General features: G+C 39.5%; 1 protein-coding gene across 2 annotated transcripts in view; it reads right to left on the minus strand.

Annotated features, from left to right (window-relative positions):
* ZFAND3 (zinc finger AN1-type containing 3) overlaps window positions 1–20,344 on the minus strand; it is a 328,146-nt gene that overhangs the window by 74,695 nt on the left and 233,107 nt on the right. For both annotated transcript variants that reach the window (XM_070361351.1, XM_070361350.1), the window contains exon 3: window positions 8,240–8,422. In XM_070361351.1, coding sequence (XP_070217452.1) covers window positions 8,240–8,422 — 183 coding nt within the window. The remainder of the gene's footprint in view (window positions 1–8,239; window positions 8,423–20,344) is intronic.

Below are 20,344 nucleotides of genomic sequence, written 5' to 3' on the forward strand. Positions count from 1 at the left end.
CCAGCCCAGCAGGAAGTCATAAAATATTTTTTAATAGGTAATATTTTCTAAATGTTCTACTAGAATAAGTCAGCTGGTTTTGCACACTATCCGGTCTTCAAGTAGGCATAGTCTGAAAAGAGAAAACTAGCTTTACTTAGCAATAATTAGAAATTTAATTGGTAAAAACAGACAAAAGTTCAGCCACTCAGTGGCAGTGATATTAATTTTCCAAGGGACTGCTTTGTCAGACAGGAATCAAGACTAGCAGCCAATGAAGCCCTATGCACGTTCAAAGACCCAAAGGCAGTTTAGCAAGGAAATCTGTTAAAACGCACCACCATTTCATTTTTTAAATGCCTGGGGAAGCTAGGCTATGACCAGGAACCAGTTTCCAAGGAAACAACAGAACTCTCTTTGTTTAACAAAATTAATTTAACCACAGATAAAGAATGCTCTCAAATTTCTATTTTGGGAATCACTGTTACATTAAAGGAAAATCTAGCCAGCACTCGGAAATGAGGCTTTATTCATTAGAAGTCTTCACTAACATTCCGGTTAGTACAGTTCTCACTTTTTCTGTATACTTTCTTTTGGTTACAACAAAATCATCTCTTGTGTTTATTAATATGTAGTAGAGAAAAACAGGGAAAAAATATTTCAGCACTATGGATAATTTAAAAAGGCCCAGCGCTGACTTCAGCCCTGTCATGTGACTCAAGGCAGGTCACCATTCAAACCTTTTCCTCGTCTGGAGAATAAGGAAGAGACGATGTGCCCTGCCTATGTTGCACTGTCAGGACAGTCCCAGAAAAATGTGTGTCAAAGGGCTCTGTGAAACAGGGGTTGACGGACTTTCTCTGCAAGGGACCACTGGGTCTCTGTAGTAACTACCCAATTCTGCTGTTAAAACGCAGAAGCAGCAACAGGCAATACATAAATGAATGAGCATGGCTGTGTTCCATTAAAAATGTATTTAAGAACATCGGAATTTGAATTTCATATAATTTTCACACGTTGTAAAATTACTGTTCTCTTGATCTTTTTCATTTAAAATCACTCGTAGCTCATGGAACATACAAAAACAGGGGATGGGCCAATTTGGCCTGTGGGTTATAGTTTGCCAACTTCTCTTATAAACTATCACTTTTTGCATGTATGGGTTGCTGTTTATTTCTTAGTATGAGCCTCTACAGAGTTCAGAAAGTGTTCTGTATGAGGAGGGCCCTCTCTGTTAGATTAGAACGTCAGAATATTTAAGAACAAGTCCATTTCTTGCCATTGCCCTTCCCTAGCAGCAGAGGTCAGTTCCCCTCCTCTCCTGCCTAGAAAGAAACAGACAAGCCAGCTCTCTACCAACACCTGAACTTCCATCCACTATGCAGTGGGACTGGCCAACCTCCCCTTCCCCCAAACAAAAACCCCCACAAACCCTAGCTAAATAGGTATGTACATCGTAAGGCCCCCCAACAGGTCACGAGTAGGGATGTCCAGGCCATTTAAGAGAATAACAACAGAAAACCTAATTTATAGGAGAAATAGAGAAAAATGTCTTCTAAAAAATCTTTTAAGTCCAATCTGTGAGACTCTCACTTGAGGTGACCAGTCAGCTGCCCATCTTGTTAAGGCTGTCAGGGCAGATGCACTGCAACTCAAGATAAGATAGTGAAAGTGATTGTCAAGTACAGTGAAGACCCAGGTGAGAGTAGACAGCCTGATCCATTAACACCTTCAACTGTGACCCACCTAGGAGAAGAACAGTGGAGGAAAAGGCAGCAGGGGCTTGCAGACATTAACAGAGAGCAGAACTCCCTACCATGCAACCACCCTGATGGCTTTAACAACTAGCTCCAATGTTCAACCCCACAACCTGACATCATCTTCTCTTTCTTCAAAAGTTGGCTCAAGAAACAAAGTACAAACCACAATTCAGCACCTCAATGGAAAACCTGGAAATTGGCAGAAAAATACTAAGGTAGTAGCAAAAGCATTAAGAAATATATGTGATTTTATTCAAGTGTGCAACACTGTCCTCTGCAGTCCTTTCTACTACAAATCATCACACAGACAGGCAGCTACTCGGTGGCAGCTGGCAAGCCAGGCTGCTCTGGGATCTTGGGCGAGAGATACAGAATCATCCAGGGCCTCCATTTCCACATTTGCAAAATAGGTACGGTCACAGTACCCATCTTACAGGGTATTATGATCAGGAGGCAGGTTAATACAAACAAGTATCTGGAACAGTGCCTAATACTTGTAAGTGCTCTGGTGATTCCTATTACCATTTTTATAGCGTTTAAATATTATGACAAGTCCTTTTGGTCACTGTTAGCATTTTGTTTACACTGTGTTTTGAAAATGTTCCTAGTGCCTAAAGGTCCGTGGAATCTTCTGCAGACACCATAAGATGGGAGAGGAAGAGACGCGTGTGCTCAGACAAAAATATCACTTGGAGGTGTTGGACACCTGTTTTGTTTGACCTTCAGTCAAGGAGTTTTAACAAATTCTTTTAACAAATTCAAAAATCTGCCCTGTTCTCTGCTTTATACACTCTTAACCAAGAGTTCTTATCTTATCTGCAGTCTTTTTAAAACCGTATTAACGCACCCAGACTCTTGCCACGTGTTATGTTCATTTAACAGTGAGAAGCAGAAAGTAGATGTAAGCAATACTCATGCTCTTGATTATCAGGAAAGAAGACACGGCACTTCTGGTCCTACACAGTAACAACAGATCCATAACTACTGTACAGCTTACAAATTAGGCTGTACTTGGATTTGGAATTCCAAACCCATTTTCCAACAACTCCCACACCTTACTTCTCCATAACTCTGTGGGGAAGCTAAGGGTCAACAGATGGAATTCTGATCTCTTAAGAATACTTAAAGATTAATATACGTAATCCCCTGATGCCTCTTCTTCCACCTAGGTACATCACAGTTGAAGAACTATGCAAAATGTCAATGGATCAGGCTATCTCCTCTCACCTGAGTCCTCACTGTACTTGACAATCATTTTAATTATCTCCTGTTGACTTAAAATGCATCTGCCCTGAGAGCTTTCTTTTCTTATCCCCATAACCCCCATCCACAAACCAGGAACACATCTCCTCACTCTAGCATAGTTTTCAACCTAGGTGAGATGGCAAGACCCACGTGTGAAAGCTTTTGCAAATGACATGCTTCTTAACCACTATTTCTGCTACTGCCTCCCTTTTACTCTAAAATTCTTATGCACCTGTCTAGGAGAACAAGTCAGAATCTCAAGAAGAGGCGTACATATTTGAAACAGTGACCTCCTGGTGGACAGAGACGTTAATCTTACTCATTTCAGTACCCAGCACTTAACCAAGTGTCATTTAGCAAAGACTGTTAAATGAAACCACTGAAAATAGTTTATTAAAGAGTTTATTAGATAACCAATCATACCATCACCAAACTGAGTATTTCTTGTCAATTTACAGCTTCCTGCAGCATTTTCAGGAGAAGGCAATGGCACCCCACTCCAGTACTGTTGCCCGGAGAGTCCCATGGATGGAGGAGCCTGGTAGGCTGCAGTCCATGGGGTTGCTAAGACTGGGACATGACTGAGTGACTTCACTTTCACTTTCCACTTTCATGCATTGGAGAGGGAAAGGGCAACCCACTCCAGTGTTCTTGCCTGGAGAATCCCATGGACAGAGAAGCCTGGTGGGCTGAAGTCCATGGGGTCGCACAGAGTCAGACACGACTGAAGCAACTTAGCAGCAGCAGCATTTTCACAATGTTGAGGCAATATGCTATGATTGTTGAAAGTGAGAGGGACAGAATAGGATAGTTACACAGGTAGCTGTAGGGGTCCCAGTAGGGGACTACAGCTAGAGAGGGAAACCTAGGGAGACCACTGTGAGTTAATGATCACTCAAGAAAGTTACCAGAAAGAACGTCATGGAACAAAGCAGGCTTGCTTAACTATAACGCTAAACATAAAAGCACGAGATATGCACCAGGTCACGAGGTAGAAGAAAAATGTTACAACTCCTATTGATCTGAGTAAGCATCATGATAATCCTAGTTTGACCTCACAGGGTCAGACATTCTCCTGCCCAATATGATGGAGGGGCAAGCAATATAAGACTGACTCTACTCAAAGAAGGCAGTCTTTTCCCCCTCCCTCACTTTCCCTTGACTATATTACTGTAGCCCACTTAACCTTCGAGGCAGAGCTCCCTCACCTGTCTGCCTGCATCTCTCTCACGAGCATCCTATATTAATAAATCTACTTCTTACGTATCACTTTGCCTCTTGCTGAATTCCTTCTGCACTGAGACACAAAGAACCTGAGCCTCAGTGAAGTCCAGACGCCAAGTGAGTGATTCTAATTAAAAGACCATGGGTTCAAATCCCAATCAGGGTTTTGGCTGGGTTCAAGTCCCAGCACATGTGTTCAAGTCCCAGTCTGAGGTGCACGGTTTCAAAGGCAGAGGCCTTGAAAGTTTCACAGGCTCTGGAGCCAAATCAGTGGGTTGGAGCATGAGCTACACCGGGAAGCAAGAGCTCTAAACTTCAGATAGAAGTTACTGAACCATTCTATGCAACTGCCTCATCTTTAAAAACAGGATTAATTAATAAAAGCACCTACCTTATAGGGTATTGTGAGAATTGTATGTAAAGAGCTCAGAAGATAGTCAAACACTTCATAAATACGAGTGAACATTTTCATTATTATTAACAAAGCCCATACCATACAATGAAATTTGTTCCTTGGCTTTTATGACCTTGAAAGTGAAAGTTAGTCGTGTCCGACTCTTTGCGACCCCATGGACTATACAGTCCATGGAATTCTCTAGGACAGAATACTGGAGTTGGTAGCTTGCCCACTATTATTCACCCCCTCTCTGACTTCTTCAGTTGCTTACTCTGTTCTGGTTTCTGTCAAAGTTCTAGCATCACTGCTTTTCTTTCTTCTCACTCTCGGCTATCTCACTGAACTCCTAAGGCTTCACCTGTCATCTGCGTGGGGATGAAGCCAACCTTGATTTCTCTCTCCTGAGCTCTAATTCAGACTGCCTAGTTGAACACTTAAGTCATCACTGTATCTCAGATTAGCAAATCTCCTTTCTCTAGGTCTTTGAAAGGCCAAGATTTATAATAATGAGCCCAACAAGAACTGGGAAATGAGATTAGCTTCTGAGAGTTTCACTTAAACAGTTAAAGCAGTGATGTCTCCAGAAAGAGAATGGATCTGAAACTCGTTTTGGGTTGGCCAAAAGGTTCATTCATGTTTTTGCATAATATCTGACAAAAAAAACTAAACGAACTTTTTGGCCAACCTGACAGAGCCACACATCCTTAATCAGACTTAAAGTATTTATGTATATCAAAAGAAAAAAACATGGCAGTCTACAGAAACCTAGAATGGCAAGTTATAGAAACACAGCAAGTGCTATGTCCCAGGGGCTCACAAGCTCAGGGCAGGTCCAAGCCCAGGGACAGGAGGGGGAAAAGGGTATGAAGATGGAATCTTGTGCTGAACACAAGACCTTCCCTGTACGTCCTTAGAGTCCCCTGACAATTAGGCTCACTCAATTAAAATTTCACTTCATTTAACCCCACTTGCTCTGAGTCCATACTTTGCTATTTGTTATGTAAATCCTTTTTATGGATCTGCTTCCCAAACAGATCTGACTCCAGAGAAAATGTTTTAGTCATATAGTCACATGGATATAGTATTTTTATTTCCAATCCCTGTTACAAGGATTTTTCATGGTGAATTAATCAAGTAACTTTTGGTTACCCCATTAAGTTTCCACATAACCTTAATTACAGAGAAAAGAGCTGATCTTACCAACATGTTGTTGTTTGATCACTAAGTCATGTCTGACTCTTTGCGACTTCATGAACTGCAGCACGCCAGGCTTGCCAACATGAATATTTCTATTCTCTATGGCAGTTACATTTCATATTATGAATAAACTAATTAAAAGCATGAGTTCTGAAGACAAATGCCTAACTTTGGATCCTGTTCTGGTTTCTACTAGTTTGTTTTGTGTGTGTGCTTAGTCACTCAATCATGCCCAACTCTTTGGGACCCTCTGGACTGTCGCCCTTCAGGCTCCTCCGTACATAGAACTTTTCAGACAAGAGTACTGGAGTGGGTCGCCATTTCCTCCTCCAGAGGTCTTCCCAACTCAAGGATCAAACCCATGTCTCCTGTGTCTCCTGCACTCCAGGCAGATTCTTTACCTGCTGAGACACTGGGACCCATGAGCAAATTACTTGATAATTTTGTGCTTGTTTCCTTATCTATAGAATGGGGATAATGAGTATTCACACCTCAATGAGCTGTCAGGAGGAATAAAAGAGAAAATACACGAAACATATAGAACAAAGTCTTGCACATAAAAAGTGCTCAATTAAAAAAAGCTGTTGTTATCTCAGAGCACTCGGGCTGCTCAAGTTGTTTTGATCCTGGCCTGATCCTGATGTGTGGATCCAATCAAATGCTGTTCCATAAAATGAGATCCTGATCAGCTCCAACCTTGCCTTAGACAAGGAGTCCTTAACCTAAAGGTCAGAGTGAGCTTTAGAAAAAGTTTTATTCAAAACTGAGTATAAATGGATGGTGTGTATTTTTCTGAGACAAGGGGTCACAGCTTCTCAATAACCCCAAACAGATTTTTAAATATAAAACAAAGCCTACTGTCTTAATATCATCACTACCACTTTCATCTATTCTTCTCTTCTTATATAATTTCTACACCTTCTCCTAGGCCTCTTTCAACAGTTTACAACAATTTAAAAATTCTCTCTATGCAATATTATCTAGTATAATCCTTCCCTTTTCCAATACTGCCAGGTTACTTCTCAGAATAACTATGGCAATATTCCTTCCTTTGCTCAAAAACATGACTACTGTCTCAACACCCAAGCATCTTCACTGAGCACTCAAGCTGCTACGGCACAGCTATACTCTGTCCAGCCTTGTCCTCCATAAATGGCCCTAAAGGAGTGAGCCACTTGACACTGCACACTCCATGCAACTTTCCTCCGTGTGTCTGTCTTCAAACAAGTAAACCAGTAAATCAACACCCTCCTTCAACAGTCCATGTCTTTAACACATGGAAAAGGACCATTAAAATGGGTGCACACAACTGTGTACCGGGGTTTCTCAACTTTGGCATTACTAACATGTCAGGTTGGATAATTCCTTGCTGTGGAGGGCACAGTGTCAGAGGTTTACAGCACTGGGGGGAGGGGGAGGAGCAAAATCACTCCTAGCTGAGAACTGCTAATTTATTATAAGAAATATATTTAATTTCCTCTGATAAACAATAAGTTCTTTGAGGACAGGGACTATGGCCTTTTTTAACTTTTATATTCTCAATTTTACCTAGTATGACAGTTTATGATAGGTTTAGATAAATGTTTGTTCTCTGCTGAAGTTAGAAGACAGAATATTCTAACCTACCATATTCCAAGGATTTCTAGATATTCTGAAAATTTGAAACACCAAATTTCAACCTGTTATTTAAAGCTTTTAAAAGGTAAAAATGGCTGTCATTAACATCACTATAATTTTCAACAAACTCTGTCAATTACAGTTGTGCTCTAAAGGAAATGGCTATAGCACTATAAAGCTTAAGTGGACAATGGACTTCCACATCATATATGTGATAATAGTATTCTATCACTAAGGACTTATAGAAGAGTAACGGAAATTACTTCCTCCTCCCTTCAAATATCCTATGTATACAGGATATAGTGTTATCTCAGTTAACTGCCTAGAAACATTCAAAGCCTATTTAGTGAGAAAGGCAAGGCTTCAATGGAAGGTTGCTAAATCAGGGTAGTTCCCTAGACCAGTGGTTCCTCAATTCTTGCTGCATATTAAGAAGTCTCTGAAGAATTAAAAAGAACATATCACTGAGCCTCCCTCAAAACCAATTAAATTAGATTCAGGGAATGGTACTGAAGATTAAAATTGTTCTAAAAATCCCCAGTGCATTCTAATTTACAACCAAGGCTGAGAACTGCCCTAGACTGGTTCAAAATCTCATGTACCCTGACAGTTAACATAAAAGGCACTCTTTTTAGAAAAGTTTAAGCTCAATGGAAGGCTGAAACTTATTCTCTACCTTGCTGACTTGGGCCTGTACGTTAACACTTAATCTTGAATTAAAAGAGCTGCTAGTCTTTTCCTGGGAGAGGCATTACAAAGAAACTCATGATATGATTCTTAGGCAGCCTTCTCTACCACTTCACAGGATCTGGGCACTTACACTCCTCTTTACTTGGTGCAGTTACATTCAGCTCTGTCGGAAGCGGCTGCTGGCTAGGACTAAGAGTTGGCGTGGTTAGCGAGGTATTCTTGTTGTCACTGGTGGTCTCTTCGGAAAACAGATCTGATTGGCTGTTACTTGTACTTGGAGTGGAATCATCGTCTGGTTGTTTCTTTTGAAAATCTGAAGAGAAAGAGTGAAAAGAACAAGTTTAAATAAGAAGTTCACAATTACCCTGGATATTAGAAAATAATGAAAGTGTAAAAATTAAAACTAATTTGAGTGATTAAAAAATGTAACTAACATACTGGTCAAAACCTTAGAAAATTGGTGGAGAGTCAATGAGTTAAAGATTCCCATGGTCCTTGTATTATTCAGGTAAGTGGTGGACATACTGATTTTAATGTAAGACTCAGAAAAGCCAAATGCATGTTAAAATTTTAGGGGTAAACAAGGATAAAAGGAATAAACAAAAACTGTTCAAACCAATACTGGACAGATTAGAAGGTGAAAAACAGCCAAGGAAAAAAGCAGGGTAAACAAAAAACAAATAATAACGTGGTAGGAGTAAGTTCAGATATACCACTAGTGGTAATAAATGTAAACAGGCTAAACTTAGTAGTTAAAATACAGAAAATTAAAACTAAATAAACAAAATCCTGTTTGGAAAATTATGGTGTTTCCAAGAGACATACTGAAAATATTAACGAGAGAAAAATTTTAAAGTATAGAAACAAAACACCAGTAAATACAACTGATTAAAAAGCTAATCATAGCTATAAGCACTGTATGGAAATGTAAACTTTGAAGCAAAAGCGTTATGAGAGGTAAAGAAGATCATTATGCAACAGCAAAAAACAAAATTACCAGAAATATAAAACAACTCTTATTTAATCTATATGCACCTAAAAACAAGGCCTCAAAATATGTAAAGCAAAAATAATTGGAAATCATTGGAATCTATGGGATTTGATGATTAGAATTTATGGGAAACCAACAATTAGATGATGAATTATTTTCAAACACATGTGGAATATTTATAAAAACTGCCTAAAACCTGGATAAATTCTGACCACACATTATGTTATAAAGCAAATATCTCAAGAGATAACAAAGAATTAGTAAGAAATAAGCATTATTAATTGACCAGAGAGCAATTAAGTTAAAAACTGGTAATAAAAATCTTATATATCTGCAAGTTTTTAAAATGCATTTTAAACTCAAGGGTCAAATGAGAAATTAGAAAATATGTATAATTAAATGATAATATAATTACTCCTTAGCAATATCCAGTGAAGACAAAGATGCACATACATTATCTATACCCTGTCATTCTATTAGTAGGTATATACCTCAGAGAAAATCAGCACAGAAGCACAAGGATGCTGATTATATACTGTTTGTAATACTAACAAGTCAGAAGCAACCTAAATGTCCATAAATCGTAATATATTTAAATAGTGGAATAATGTACACAGTGAAAATCAATGACTATTGCCACAACACATTAACATAAATAAACCTCAAAATTATGTTGAACAAAAGAAAGTCACTAAAATAATACAGTAAGATTGTACCACATAAACATTAAAAACATGCAAAACAAATCATATATTCTTTCAGAATATGTATCTCTAAGTCACTAAAAAATTAACACAGTTCAGGACAGCGGTTACCTCTGAGATTGGCAGTGAGCAGTGGGATGTGAAGTGAGAGCTATGCAGAAATATTCAAAATTATAGGTAATGTCCACTGGCAGAGAATAGATTAAAATGGCATATTCATTCATTTGATGAAATAATGTATGGTAGTTAAAATATTTATAAATGAACAGAGCTGTAAGTACAACAGAAAATCTCAAAACAATGTTGAGAGAGAAAAGCAAACTACAGAAAGATATATATGTCTAACGTGCTATGTGTGTTTTGCTTAGTCATTTACTCCGTGGAAGGAAACTTATGACCAACCTAGACAGTACATTAAAAAGTACAGACATTACTTTGCCAACAAAGGTCCATCTCGTCAAGGCTATGGTTTTTCCAGTACTCATGTATGGATGTGAGAGTTGAACTATAAGGAAAGCTGAGTGCCGAAGAATTGATGCTTTTGAACTGTGATGTTGGAGAGACTCTTGAGAGTCCCTTGGACTGTAGGGAGATCCAGCAGTCCATTCTAAAGGAGATCAGCCCTGGGTGTTCTTTGGAAGGGCTGATGCTAAAGCTGAAACTCTAATACTTTGGCCACCTAATGTGAAGAACTGACTCACTGGAAAAGACCTTGATGCTGGGAAAGATTGAGGGCAGGAGGAGAAGGGGACGGACAACAGAGGATGAAATGGTTGGATGGCGTCACCGACTCAATGCACATGAATTCCAATAAACTCCAGGAGTGGTGATGAACAGGGAGACCTGGCATGCTGCAGTCCATACAGTCGCAAAGAGTTGGACACAGCTAAGCGACTGAACTGAATGCTCAGTTGAGTCCAACTCTGTGGCTCCACAGACTGCAACCTACCAGGCTGCTCTGTCTATGGAAGTCTCCAGACAGGAATACTGGAGTGGGTTGCCATTTCCACCTCCAGGGGATCCTCCCAACTCAGGGACTGAAACTTGCACTGTGTTTTCCCAAAGCTTTTCTAATTTTCTGTTGTCACTGAAGTCTTTACAGGGCATCTGAAAGCTTAGATCTGAACTGAACAAGGGTCTTCAATTCTATCTGTAATTTTTTTTATATCTTAAAGCCAGTGGTATGTATGTGACTGCTTAAAGTATTATGTTTAGTCTCTGTATGCTTCGTTATTAAAAAATCTTATGCTGGACTATGAAGGGGGCTTCCCTGGTGGCTCAGACGGTCTACAGATAATACTTTTCTGTATCAATTCAGAGAAGGAACACAAGACCCTGTACACTCCACATCACCTTATCTTTTGAACCAAAGAAGCTGTTGTTACGCTCAATAATCTCATCAGTCACTATCCTGACATATTCTGAGCATAAGAACTGCTAGCATTTATGTTGCGTTTACCATGTACCAGGCACTGAACTAAATGTTTTATCTATTTAACTCATTTACTTTAATCCTCCAAACAACCCTACCAAGGGAGGTATACATTACCACCACTTCGTTGATGAACAAACTGAGGTTTGGAAATTTTAGGTTAATTTGTTCCAATAGCTAGTAAGCAGTAGAATCAGGATTTAAACATAGGTTTATCTGACATGAAAATTCATGGTCTTCAGTCTTAACCACAGGATGAAAAGACCTCCATGTCAAACCCCCACCCATTTATAGGACCAAAGGTGAATGCAATGGATTTAGCCAAAGAATCACTAATCTGCTGTGCCCATCAGTGATTTAAAGCCTCTACTATTTCTGTGTATTTATTTCTCCTAGCCACTTTCTTACTTTTCAGTGTTTTGACATTTTAAAATGGCTTATTATCCCAATGTTAGTTGTACAGCACTTTTAGAGAAAAGGGTACTACATAAGTGGAATAAAAATATTGCAGATAATGCTTTTTTTATATCATGTCATCTCATTAGCTCTATGTCAATAATCACTGTGTCCCTCCTATAGCCACTTCTTTAGCACTTAATTGGAAATAAGACCCTAGAAGAACTGAAATTGAGTCATCATTGTACCTTTTAACAGAATCCCCAACGCCTCAAGACAGACACACATAGAATCACTCACTGAGGCACGATAACTCTTTGAGGTTAAATCACATTGGTGTCCGAAGACAATTACCAGGTCCCACCTACACAATCTCCAGCCCGTGTTTACCGTTTCTTGATGTCGAGGTGCTCCTCTTTAAATAAGTTTTCTTTTGTGAATCTGCAGCTGACAGATTCTGACAGAATCTGCAGCTGTACCTTCTTTTACCCCATCTTCTCACTGGTGTCTTTTATGTACCACCACAGGACGATGGTGTGAAAAAAATCACAGGGCTAACAGTATTCTTCACAAACCAAATTGGCTGCAAACAAGAGGACTAGTAGAAGCTTTATACACTCTCCATTTCAATTCAATAAAGAAATCAGAAATAACAGAATTTTACAATCAGAATTAACTTTAAAGATCCAGCCCGATCCTCTAACTTTACAGATAAAGAAAGTAAGAGCCAAGAAAGTTAATGCAACTCACCAGATGAAATTCAGTTAATTATAAGAGTTTTCTAACTCCCAGGCAAAAGTTAGCAGCCTATATGATACAAAAGCTTTAAAGTCAGATCTGGAATCAAATTCGGACTTTGCATATGACTAAAAGCAAACTGTTTATTCTTTGGGGGTCTTGTCTGTAAAACAAAGGGAATGAGTTATTCTACCTCTCAGGATAGTGTGGATTAAACAAGATAATGTACATAAGCTATCCGCACATGTTCAGTTCAGTTCAGTGGCTCAGTCGTGTCCGACTCTTTGCAACCCCATGGACTGCAGCATGCCAGGCCTCCGTGTCCATCACCAACTCCTGGAGTTTACCCAAACTAATGTCTATCGAGTCAGTGATGCCAGCCAACCATCTCATCCTCTGTTGTCCCCTTCTCCTCCTGCCTTCAATCTTTCCCAGCATCATGATCTTTTCAAATGAGTCAGCTCTGTGCATCAGATGGCCAAAGTATTGGAGTTTCAGCTTTAGCATCAGTCCTTCCAATGAATATTCAGGAATGATCTCCTTTAGGATGGACTGGTTGGATATCCTTGCAGTCCAAGGGACTCTCAAGAGTCTTCTCAACACCACAGTTCAAAAGCACAAATTCTTTGGTGCTCAGCTTTCTTCATAGTCCAACTCTCACATCCATACATGACCACTGGAAAAACCATAGCTTGACAAAATGGACCTTTGTCAGCAAAGTACTGTCTCTGCTTTTGAATATGCTATCTAGGTTGCTCATAACTTTCCTTCCAAGGAGTAAGTGTTTTTTAATTCCATGGCTGCAGTCACCATCTGCAGTGATTTTGGAGCCCCAAAAAATAAAGTTTGCCACTATTTCCACTGTATCCCCATATATGTGCCATGAAGTGATGGGACGAGATGCCATGATCTTAGTTTCCTGAATGTTGAGCTTTAAGCCAACTTTTTCACTCTCTTCTTTCACTTTCATCAAGAGGCTCTTTAGTTCTTCACTGTCTGCCATAAGGGCAGTGTCATCTGCATATATAAGGTTATTGATATTTCTCCCAGCAATGTTGATTCCAGCTTCTGCTTCTTCCAGCCCAGAGTTTCTCATGATGTACTCTGCATATAAGTTAAATAAGCAGGGTGACAATATACAGCCTTGACGTACTCCTTTTCCTATTTGGAAGCAGTCTGTTGTTCCATGTCCAGTTCTAACTGCTGCTTCCTGACCTGCACACAGATTTCTCAAGAGGCAGGTCAGGTGGTCTGGTATTTCCATCTCTTTCAGAATTTTCCACAGTTTATTAAGACCCACACAGTCAAAGGCTTTGGCATAGTCAATAAAGCAGAAATAGATGTTCTTCTGGAACTCTCTTGCTTTTTTGATGATCCAGCGGATATTGGCAATTTAATCCCTGGTTCCTCTGCCTTTTCTAAAGCCAGCTTAAACATCTGGAAGTTCACGGTTCACGTATTACTGAAGCCTGGCTTGGAGAATTTTGAGCATTACTTTGCTAGCGTGTAAGATGAGTGCAATTGTGAGGTAGTTTGAGCATTCTTTGGCAATGTCTTTCTTTGGGATTGGAATGAAAACTGACCTTTTCCAGTCCTGTGGCCACTGCAGAGTTTTCCCAATTTGCTGACATATTGAGTGCAGCACTTTCACAGCATCATCTTTGAGGATCTGAAACAGCACAACTGGAATTCCACCACCTCTGCTAGCTTTGTCCATAGTGATGCTTCCTATGGTCCACTTGACTTCACATTCCAGTATGTCTGGCTCTAGGTGAGTGATCTGCACATGGGCACTCAACAAATGATAGTCATTAAAAAGAAAAAAGTCTAAAAAGAAAAGAAAATGATAGTCTTTAAATAAAGAACTATATCTTCCTTTTAGCCCTGATGTTTGCATTATAGTTCTTAACCTCTTGTTCCTTTCTTTCTGTATCATTCAGCATCCAATTTATGACTAGAAACAGAAGTAAAAAAAAAAAAAAAACCTCCAGAAGTCTATTCCAAGGACAGAGGGAGCAGATATATATCCCATGTAAAAAGTAAACAACAAAATAGGCAGACACTGCCTCCTGTTACTCTACTCCGGAAAGCAGTGCAAGAGAGGTCAGAAATAGTCACTCCATTTGATCCAGAAACAGAAAAGACTTGTTACTTGTTGGTTTACAGTTCTCATATAAATGGGAAAACTAGAGCTCTCCAAGCTTATCCATCTTTTTGAGGGGGGGGGGGAAAGGAATTATTATCTATTTTTGTAAATTGGTAGAGTTTATCCTATATACAAATGTATAAATTTGGCCTTGAATAAAGTTTCTCCAAAATAAAAACCTAAGTTTGGTTTGTTTTGTTTGGAAAACCTAAGTTTGGTTTGTTTTGTTTGGAAAACCTAAGTTAAAACTTTTGAACTTTAAAGGGATTGCTGCTGAAAAGGGAACAGAAGCCAAGATCTTGGTAGCTTATCTTATTATCAACTAAGGGGAAAAATAATTTCTCAACAAACGTACTCTTAGAACCTGAGGTATCCAGAAATGGGATGGTTCCACAAGCTAAAAAAACTAACCTAATGCTACCAGCTGAGCCAAAATGACCAGTGAAGAAGTCCCTGGGGCTGGTTACAAACATACTCACTAGACATATTTTTTTCCATGATTTTCCTCACAGGTCAATCTTCTTACTGCAAAGTGCACCTCAAAAGACTGGGAGCACCAAGAAAGCACATTGTCCTTCCTGCTGACAAGCTCATTCACCTGGGCCGTCTCACTGGGACTATACCTTATCTAGTCATTACTCAAAACCTATATATATATATATATATGTATATATGTGTGTGTGTGTGTATATATAAATTTATCTCTTAGATGAAACTACACAGATTTGGCAAGATGATTAGCTCACTTAAACTCCCACCCTGCTTCCAGATTATGATCATACCTATGTCTTTTTGAATGATTTGCCATTCTCTTCTCCAGAGGACCTCCGTGACTCAGGGATTGTACCCAGGCCTCCTGCATTGCAAGCAGATTCTTTACCATCTGAGCTACCAGGGAGGCCCTTTTTCAAGGCAGAGAATACATACAAGTGATTTGGAAAGGATTTTGCCAAACTTTTTCTTTAAAAATTAATTATTTTTTAAAAAACATTCCTTGGTTACCTACTTTTTCCTCTTCATAATATACCCTGATTAGTTTTCCTTTGTCACTTATAGATCTCTGTGATCACTGACAGGCACAAGGAATGCCCATTTATCATATAGAAACCAAGCCAATTCATTTTTGTTCAGTTCAGTTACTCAGTCATGTCCTACTTCTTTGCGACCCCATGGACTGCAGCACACAAGGCCTTCCTGTCCATCACCAACTCCCAGCGTTTACTCAAACTCATGACCATCAAGTCAGTGATGCCATCCAACCACCTCATCCTCTGTCGTCCCCTTCTCCTCCCACCTTCAATCTTTCCCAGCATCAATCTTTCCCAGCATCAGGGTCTTTTCAAATGAGCCAGTTCTTCGCATCAGGTGGCCAAGGTATTGGAGTTTCAGCTTCAGCATCAGTCCTTCTAATGAATATTCAGGACTGATTTCCTTTAGGACAGACTGGTTGGACCTCCTTGAAGTCCAAGGGACTCTCAAGAGTCTTCTCCAACACCACAGTTCAAAAGCATCAATTCTTTGGCACTCAGCTTTCTTTATAGTCCAACTCTCACATCCATACACGACTACTGGAAAAAGCTATGACTACCACAGCTTTGACGAGACGGACCTTCTTCGACAAAGTAATGTCATTTTAGTGTTATACATTTGCAATCACCAATTTTTCACATTATAAGCAAGATTTCATCAAACTTCCTCAGGTTATATTGCTAGAAACACATCAACGAGGTAAAAGAGGATGCATATTTTTAAAGCATTTGGCACACGCTGTCAGAGTTTCTTGGCACGATTCCCTGTGATTCCCCATAGCACAAGACTTACTATGGTGTGTAAGAATCATCTGTTCACTTTTCAGTCTCCCACATTACACAGGCCCGGGACAAAAACAGTGCTTCATAAATGTTAACTGGATGAGTAAGTGGCCAAATGTTTTTCAGCAGAAAGCCTATCACTGAATTACATTTCAAATTATTTTATCAATTGTTATTTTAAACCCTTCAAAAACTATTGTGTGTGCCTCTAAGGGCAGTCCTAAGCATCATCTGGTTTAGCAATTCTAAAAGATGAAGTGCTATGAATTTCTATTTTCATAATCAATAAGGAGAGGTGAGAAATTCAACTGCATTTGTTCTAACTCATTCATTAAATCTATCTGGCCACTAATAATGCTTCTATAGGATTGTTAGAGACCACTAAATCTGGATATGGCTTAAACTGGAGGTGAAAGAGGAACTAAGAATTAAGTGCCTACTGTGACTAAGACACTCCGCCAGAGATCTTACATTCATTTTCTCATTTAATTCTCAAAATAAACTGGGTGGCAGATGTCATCTCCACATTTCAGCAGAAGATGAGGAGCGTGGCAAGTCTAGGCAAACTTCTCCCTCCTAAATATGCTGGAGCTAGGGTGTGAGACCCAATTTCGGGTAACTCTGGCATGGAAATTGCCACTACAGAATGCATCATCAAAGCAACCTTGGCCCAGCCTGTAGGGTGACTTTTCCAGTCTCCACTTTCCATTCCCAGGCTCCAACCCCCCATATGACTCTATATCACAGATGACAACTCCATGTTGCCACTGGGAGCTTTAATTTGGTATTTCACACCATAAAATGCTTCATGTTTCAAGTACCCAATTAAAGCAAAATTGAAATGTTGAAAATAAAAATTCAGTTCTGATATTTCCAAAGTCTGATTCATGCAAGGCATTGTATAATATAAAAAGCCTCCTCTAATGAAACAGGGTCCTTTCTCCTCTTTTCTTCATCCCTTCTCCTAGTTTATCTCCACAACAGGCTACAGCTTCCTCACATAAACACATCTCTAGGTTTTTTAAAGCTTCACATTCCCACCCCAACCACAAACCTTAGATATCAAATTTTAAAAAGCTACAAAGCCATTAGCAATAGCCAACCAATTCACAAGTCTGCATTCCATTCCAGCCTTCTAATTAAAATATTAAACTCTAAAATATTAAATTTAAATGTTAATCTGGGTTAATAGCCTCAGCAAAAAACAAACCAGTTTAATCAAGAATGACCAAGAAGCAAAGGACAAACTAACTCCCATTAAAATCTTAAAATGCAGTCACCTTCAGTTCAGTTCAGTTCAGTCACTCAGTCGTGTCCGACTCTTTGCGACCCCATGAATCGCAGCACGCCAGGCCTCCCTGTCCATCACCAACTCCTGGAGTTCACTCAGACTCACGTCCATCGAGTCCGTGATCCCATCCAGCCATCTCATCCTCTGTCGTCCCCTTCTCCTCCTGCCCCCAATTCCTCCCAGCATCAGAGTCTTTTCCAATGAGTCAACTCTTCGCGTGAGGTGGCCAAAGTACTGGAGTTTCAGCTTTAGCATCATTCCTTCCAAAGAACACCCAGGACTGATCTCCTTTAGAATGGACTGGTTGGATCTCCTTGCAGTCCAAGGGGCTCTCAAGAGTCTTCTCCAACACCAGTTCAAAAGCATCGATTCTTCGGCGCTCAGCTTTCTTCACAGTCCAACTCTCACATCTGTACATGACCACTGGAAAAACCATAGCCTTGACTAGACAGACCTTTGTTAGCAAAGTAATGTCTCTGCTTTTGAATATGCTATCTAGGTTGGTCATAACTTTTCTTTTGATCCTAGCTTCTAGGGAAAACTGTAATCTGCTCAATGTGGATGGCAACCCACTCCAGTATTCTTGCCTGGAGAATCCCAGGGATGGTGGAGCCTGGTGGGCTGCCATATGTGGGGTCGTACAGAGTCGGACACGACTGATGCGACTTAGCAGCAACATGGCTTGGTTCATTGTAACTTTCTTTCATGAACCCTCTCCTAGCTTCTTTCTTTCAAAACCAAACCAAAACCTGTAGCCTACCAGATTCTCTCTCACGATGATTCCTTCTCTTTAAAATCTGTACGTCTTCATTGACTGATACTGTTTTGATACTGCCTGATACTTTCAGTCAAGTTTTGAAAACATACATAATTATTTATATAGATGTATATATGTACACACCGTATACTCTCTTGTTGAAGATAAATGACTATTGTCCTGTGTTCCCTATTTATGTCCACAAATCTGTCCACTTTGAGGTATTACCTCAGAAATTAAAGTGGACCTTGTCTTCTGTCCTTTTTCCCTTCTCAGGGGGATGTGACCAACATTCTCCTAGAGGCTGAAGTCAGAAGCCTGGGAATTATCTCAGACTCCATGTGCTCCCTCTCTTAATTCTACATCTCAAAAATCACCACATCTACTCTTTACTACTCCTAAGATTTCTAGAATCCACCCACTTCTCCATTACCACTCTAGCCTGAGTCGTCATCATCTGTCAGATTCCTTCACTAGCGTCTTGCTTTCTTTACATCCTATCCTCTCTTGTCCCACACTCTAATCCATTCTATACAAAGCAATCAGAGTGATATTTAAAAAAGTCATTTTCCTCCCTAAACCCTTGACTGACCTTCCACTGCCTTAATAATCAGCTCCACATTCCTAAGCTTGCCTTCCAAGTTAGACATCTCTCCATGAACTGGCTTCTGGCTATCTCTTCAGTCCCATCTTAAGCCACTGCTCCTCTCTCCCCTCCCCTGGCTTCAGCCATTCTGGACAGCTTGGGCTCTTTTAACTTTTCATTTTCTCAACCTGGAGTCTTTTGATCAAGGCATGTGAGAGACTCTTTTTCTTTATCTTGCTATTCACACCTTGGTATCTCCTACTCATTTTGAACCTTAACATAAGCACTCTTTCCTCAGGGAAGCCCTTAAGATTACCCATAGAAGACACTGAATAAATACTTTTTGGACGAATGAATGAATGTCTTATTCACTGTGTATGCCAGTTCCTAGCAAAATGCTCACCACATAATATAGATTTGTTGAATTTAACTTATTTAGTACTGGTGATAACAAACTAAGTTTAAAAACATTTGTTCTCTTCGACATTAACAGACTTCAAATTGCTATAAAATTTATTTCTAGGAAACAACAATGTGTCTACAAACAGCAGAAATATTAAGCATCCCTGTCAATAAGCAGATGTGTGTATTTTACAAACTATCCCTGCACATATAAAATATTTCCTCCTTACTACTCACTACAGGTAACTGGTTCTGACAGAATTCAAAAAGGTCTGCTTACCAAAAAGCTGCAAGCTTTTATTTAATAAATACTAGAAACAGCACTTGACTCGCTCCCAAAAGTATGTCTTCCAATGCTTCTTGCAAAAGTAGCCAATAGATACTACACGACGGCATCAAACTTATGAGCAAAACTCGTCAGTAATTAAGCTTATTTTATAATCTGGTTTATCACTCAAATTATACAGTCTCTAGATTCTTCACACCTATAGCGCCTACTGCTCAAGTGTGAACTAGCAAAAAAAAAAAAAAGTTATTTAGAAGAAGGCTTGTTTCTTATACAGCACTTATTCTGCAGACTATACAGTTTTCCCAGCAATAGTGTCTCATATTCATTTACAGGGCATAAATTAACATGTTAACACTACGGCAGATATCTAACAATCCATTAGTACTACATAACACAGTGCACAAGAGACACATTTACCTCATTTTGGTCTATCAAAGTGTCAATTTTTTTTAAAAAGCTGAAAGCACAAGAAGTTTTCTGAATATTGTGACATTAATCTGGTTTCAACAAAATGAACATTTGATGATGTGTGTGCTTATATATAACATCCTATACAGCTCAACCATCAAAATAAACAACATAGTAGGCACAGTGTGTAAATATTAGGCAAAGCTGACAAAATAAAACATGCCAATTAGAACCAAAACAACGAAACAAAAAACCCTGACCCGTTTACAAGTGATCCTTCGTAC

The sequence above is a fragment of the Bos mutus genome, chromosome 23, assembly GCF_027580195.1.
Source record: "Bos mutus isolate GX-2022 chromosome 23, NWIPB_WYAK_1.1, whole genome shotgun sequence".
Classification (NCBI taxonomy): Eukaryota; Metazoa; Chordata; class Mammalia; order Artiodactyla; family Bovidae; genus Bos; species Bos mutus.